The 5759-nt window shown below is 32.3% G+C and overlaps 1 protein-coding gene across 2 annotated transcripts in view; it reads right to left on the bottom strand.

The window, feature by feature from the left end:
• Positions 1–5450, bottom strand: part of LOC111085377 — a 34473-nt gene extending 29023 nt beyond the window's left edge. For both annotated transcript variants that reach the window (XM_022383650.1, XM_022383657.1), the window contains exon 1: positions 5256–5450. In XM_022383650.1, the coding sequence (XP_022239358.1) occupies positions 5256–5330 (75 nt within the window). In that variant the 5' untranslated portion in view covers positions 5331–5450. The remainder of the gene's footprint in view (positions 1–5255) is intronic.
• Between the last annotated feature and the right edge of the window lie 309 nt (positions 5451–5759).

Genomic DNA, 5759 nt, shown 5'->3' with positions numbered 1-5759 from the left:
TGAAATATCAGACTATACCAAGCCTGTATACTAGTGAGTATAAAATACACGTAAATACAACAGTTTGATTTTCGATACGTCACTAGTATACAGGCTTGGTATAGTCTGATATTTCATTGGTGGTAGTGTCTAGAGTCACTGATGAGGAGTGGAATTCTCCGAAACTAGTCTGGCTCACAGATACACACACCAATTCCAAGCTTTTACTTGTTGTTAAACAAATGATTAAACAACTCTATTTATTCAATCAGATTCCACTCTGTCTTAGACTTATACTTGAGAATATACTAAATTTAAACTAAGCTAACTTTAACATTAATTATAATTCAGTAATTGCTTTACCAATCCACTCACGGTAACTGCAATATATTTAAAACTAAACACATAGTGAAACTATGCTAAGAATATAAGTAAAAACATGGTAACACTGCAAATAGGAAAAACAAAAAGTTAATCTTAACTTGAAACTAACATGATTATTTGTACTAGATCTACCAAGTGATAACTTTATAAAGTTCTTGAACTAAATACAAAGAATATTGTACTTATACTTATGACTAAGCAGTTGGTAATAGTACAGTTATATCTGCAGCTAATCTTGTGGCAACTTAGTACTTTTCAAAAGAGCTACAAAAGGAAAAAAAAACAAGCCCTTCCAATATATTGTAGACTATTATAAAAATTAAATGAAATGATGATGATTTACACACTAGAGGAGTTTAGTACTGGCTCTCCTCCCTACAGCAAAGGAGCCCCATTGTATCATGTTGTTGGTCTCCAGATTAGGTAACATAGTGACATCTCTCATTCCCAATCTTCAATCAAAGAGGCACCATCTAGCATCTACCACTTGCTTGCTTATTTATAATGTATATCTATTTCATTTTATTTGGGTTATATATCTTATTGTTATTTATATAAGTGTGACACATATTACCCAAAGTAAATAAAATAATTTAGTACTGTTATGTGTCTTGTGTTATATATACTTGAGGAGTTTGTCCTGCTCTTCTCCATCCAATAATATCCTTAAGGTTCTTCTAATAATGAGGCTTAGCCCAACGATTGAAGTAGCAACTGCTCTTCGACTTCAAACAGATACGAGAAATTAACCAAGTTAAACTTTCTACCATTTTAGAGTTCAAAATAATCACTTCTGGCAACATTTTCCTGTGAAAAATGTTACAAGTGATCATTTAGCAATCATTCATTAAACACTCAGCCGAAAATTTTTCTTTTAAACACTTTCAGGAAACATTAAACCAAATATAATAATATTCAATGACACAAGTACAGTTTATATTAAAACATAGCACAAACATACAGAGGTTGAATTCATTATATTAATATGACTTTTGAGCTCATGACATTATTGAACTACATGCTTTGTCTGGTAGGTATATATATATATCAACAACAGCCTTGTGGTAAAAGGCTACATCTTAAGACTGTCATGTTAGAAGCACACACACCATCCCTAAAGCTTTCCATGAGCCATCTAGTGTATGAAGACAACATTACTCAGCACCCAGTTTAATAACCCCATATCACAGGAATATCATAAACATCTATTTAATTTCCCAGTTGATTGAAGTATGTGATGATTGAATAGATATATCATTGAAGTAGCTTTTGTACGAGTGATTTGTATCAGTTTTACAAATGAAAATTCTTATATTTTTATGTTATAAAGTTTTGCTGAAGAACGCTGATGGCTCTATATGTTTGTGTTCTCACTCGTTGCAAGACACTTTTCTTACCATGTCTTGAGTACAACTTGTCGCAGGTATATTTATGGGTGGTCCTGGTTCCCAAGCTGATCCATATTATTTTGTTTTTAAATGATACTATGTACAAAGGATATGACTGTTTTTGAAATCCAGAAACTTTCCAAGGATTAATCCATAATATATTGAAATCTATTTTCTGTAGTAAGGAAAAATTGTTGGGTGTCTCGTAGCAATTAGGATCCAGATTTCGATACATGGTACAGCTGAACACGCTGCGAACTTTTAGTTGCAGAGGCATTATGCTGTATCAATTAATCCCTTTATTTGGTTAACAGAAGGCTGAGGCTGAGGGATTGCTGCCCTTGCTGTTTAGCACATTTTCCACTTATATATTGAAATTCAGGTTGAAAATATAAATACCAAGAAAACTAACTTAATAAAACTGCAAAGTCATGTGGTAAGCTGGATGAATTGAAACATGGACATGTATCAAACTGAACAAAATCAACGTAACGATGGTTCAGAAACTGAAAGTTTTACAGAACAGACTTTATGTAATTGTGGAGATTCCTATAGTACACAAGCATCTGATTCAAGATCCGCTGTATTATAAATATTTTATTTATCTACGTTCTTATTTTAATATGAAGAAATAATTTGCACCTTACAATCTCCGGTGTTAGAAGAATTGAATTACTTATGAATTAGAATCCAACTTTTGCTTAAGTTTCTTGATAGCTAGAGTTTAAATTGTCGTCTTGCCAGTTGGTAGACCTACATTATTTGTTTTCATCTGCATCTCCATCACGTTCTTGGCTTAATACTATGAAGAATTACAAGCGCTAAGCTTCAGATGTTCTTTTGTACACTGCTCTATGTTGAAAAATTCTCTATTCCTGATAGTGATTTTAGAGCTTAACATGAATCGCAATTTTTCGATAGTTTGATTTCAAGATAATTTTGGTTCATTCTTCAAAACATAACTGTCTTTACCCATAAATGGAAAACTGATGCAGAATGACAGTTTGGGAACACCATAACTCATTTTATGGAAGATGTACACCCTATTTAAAAATTTTATTGTGTAATTATAAATGAAAACATTTTAACAGCCCATTTCTCATACTTCTTACTAAATAACAATAATCACTGGCTGTACGATAAGCTCTATAAAATAAGATCTTTATCAAATTGACTTTATACCTAACAGGTGTTAAGCTATCAACCTGAAACCTAATGTTGGTAATTCTTCAAAGATCCAAATCAAGAATGTAACGGAATTGCAGACGAAAATAAGTTTGAAATAATATGTAGTTCCAACAACGAACAAGATGTAAGAACTAAAGAAATTTTAGCCATTAAGAAACTTGAGCGAAAGCTAGATTTTAACTCAACAGCAGTTGAATCTTTCTTAAAAACATTTATCAACACCCACTAAATGTAAATCCAACCTAATCATGCACATTATGGGGCATGATATGAAAAATTTACATTCGTTAACATTCTTCAATATCATATAAATGAGGGTTTGCATAATAACAGCGTGGAACTCTTAATGAAAAGTAAATTATATGAGTGAAGTCAGCTCTTCTATACTTCTTGTGGATGAAACAGTTCAGTATTCGTATTACCGATTGTGGTGAAACAGTTTTGTACAGTCATTATATATTGCTGTGAGCTGAGTGATGTGAATAAGCAATTTACGTGAACTGTATACTTCTCGACTATGTTTAGTAATCTCAATAAGAATAAACAGCTTCTTCATGTGATGTATACTCACCGAATATGCCTCTAAACGCACTCTTCCTGTGATTTGACATCGAAGCAGAATCACTCAAATGTTTCTACCTCTCAAATTAATAATTGAGATCTTTAGTTTTACGAAGTTACTTTAATGACATAACTAAAACTGATGCTGATAAAAACTGAATTAGAGAAACAGATAAAAATATTTGTTGTACTTTTGTAAAATGATTTTTCGTTGGTTTTTATGTTTAACTAGATAACATACCCTTTCAACGAACAGGAAAGACACAAAGCAAGTCGTATACGAACTTTCTGTGGAACTAAAGTGCGCATTCCAGGTTTGGTGACAATCGGTCTAGTACTTTGCCAAATAATGGTTGATAAAAATACCTTTTTGCGCTAGAAAAAAGGACCGCACTAATGAAAACAAAACCAAAAACAGAGACTAATTTTTCAGTCTTCAATTAAAACAACTTTCAATGTTCTTTTTAGCAGTCTTGCGAAGGGTAATTTGATTCTTACACCACTCCGCTTGCAGTCCACAACCGGCTATGAAAATAGACTTGTGGGTTAGGAGAGCAGGCAAGCTGTTGAGCATTTTCAACAGCATTTTGATTTTGAAAAGTATAATACATTTCTCATGCTAAAATTCCCTTACAAAAAGATAATTGTAGAAAGTTAAGTTTATAATTCTGATTTAAGTACAATATTTCACAAAATGTTTCATAAGCCACTATTAGGAAGCAATAGAAATTACCACAAAAGAGATGCTTTCCAAATAATGACAGTTAGTTGTTTGAGAAACAAGTATTATTATGAGTACTGATATTTAACTAAACAATCATGAATACGTGTTCTTGTCATACGTGTTTAACAAACGTGCTTACTTCTTTATCTAGAGCAAGACATCCACGTTTCATTACATACTTGATAAAGTATTTCGCTATTTTTTCACATGTACATAATAATAAAGACAGAACAAAAATTATTAGACAAAAAAGGTGAAAATTGTCTAAAAGTGTAAGCATATGATAAGGATATATAAATATTTACGAAATGCTATATTGCCACTTTGTTTCCTCTTCTTATGGATATCAACTTTACTTACGTTGTACTTATACTTCTATGAGAAATTGACTCAAACCAATGTAAATATATACAGTTGCTGTTTAATACTGGTGATAAATAAAACATAGCTTTCAGTTTCTTTCTGGCACCATATTAGTTTCTTCCTGCTCCTCTCCCGGTTTATCGGTTTGCTTCTCACATCCGACCAGGTCTTCCATTCTTTCTCCTCCACCTTCTTGATGATGACAAAACCTTGTCGAAACGTTGCACATTTGCTGTTATGTTAAACTTATATTAAACTTTTCTTCATTACCCATTCAAGCCGTCTCCAGCCATTACTAGTCTCAAAGTGGGTTCCTCGTCATCGAATTTGGTTAAGTATTGCTCTATAATCTAGGTATATTTTGAATGTTTTTATGTAATGTTCATGTAATTGAGATTTATGTAGTTTATGTAACTACAAATAATTAATCATTTTATTATTTTCACATTTCGTTTAATGATGCTTAAGTCAGCAGCTGAATAATCTTCATCTGACACCCTTGTCGCTTAATATCATCGTTGTACAAAACGCATTAGCCCTGAAAAATATTTTTCTAAGAACATAAGTTTTTTGTTCTGTCTAAACAAGATTTAGTACGTTAAGTATTCGTATCATAAGCAAATATAGATACACTTATACAGAAATGAAAATTATATATATTTTCTTACCAGAGTATACAATCCGCATGCTACACAACCTTCTTTAGCTGTCTTACAACAACAGCAAGTTTCTGTTCCCGGCATACCAGTTGATAAATCTCTTACGACTGAAATGTTTAGGTAGACTGATACATTTCTTAGAAGTCGCTGTAGCTTTAATTTAACTGCGATGGTGATTTTTCAGCTCGGATAGTGCTTCCTCTACTGACGAATGCCAGCCGTCTTCTGCCAAGGAAGTTGGTTTACGCAGAATTGATATAGTCGACTTCAGCTGGTTCGTGTTCTAGTTTTTGATCGATAATATCCTATGAAACCATGACGATATAAACATGTTCATTTGGGTTTGTTCCTTTTTTGGGGGAAACCTTTTATATTTCTAGATCTTCAGTTTTACTTTTTTTAAACGAAAAAAAAATTTCGTTTTCTGATTGATATCCATTGCATAAACAAGTACAGAACATGAAGCTATAAACATATAAAATTGATTCCCTGTTGTAATATTTTTTTAAACCT

The sequence above is a fragment of the Limulus polyphemus genome, unplaced genomic scaffold, assembly GCF_000517525.1.
Source record: "Limulus polyphemus unplaced genomic scaffold, Limulus_polyphemus-2.1.2 Scaffold17, whole genome shotgun sequence".
Lineage (NCBI taxonomy): Eukaryota > Metazoa > Arthropoda > Merostomata > Xiphosura > Limulidae > Limulus > Limulus polyphemus.
The sequence above is the reverse complement of the archived record's forward strand: the minus strand, read 5'-3'. Positions and strand labels throughout refer to the sequence as shown.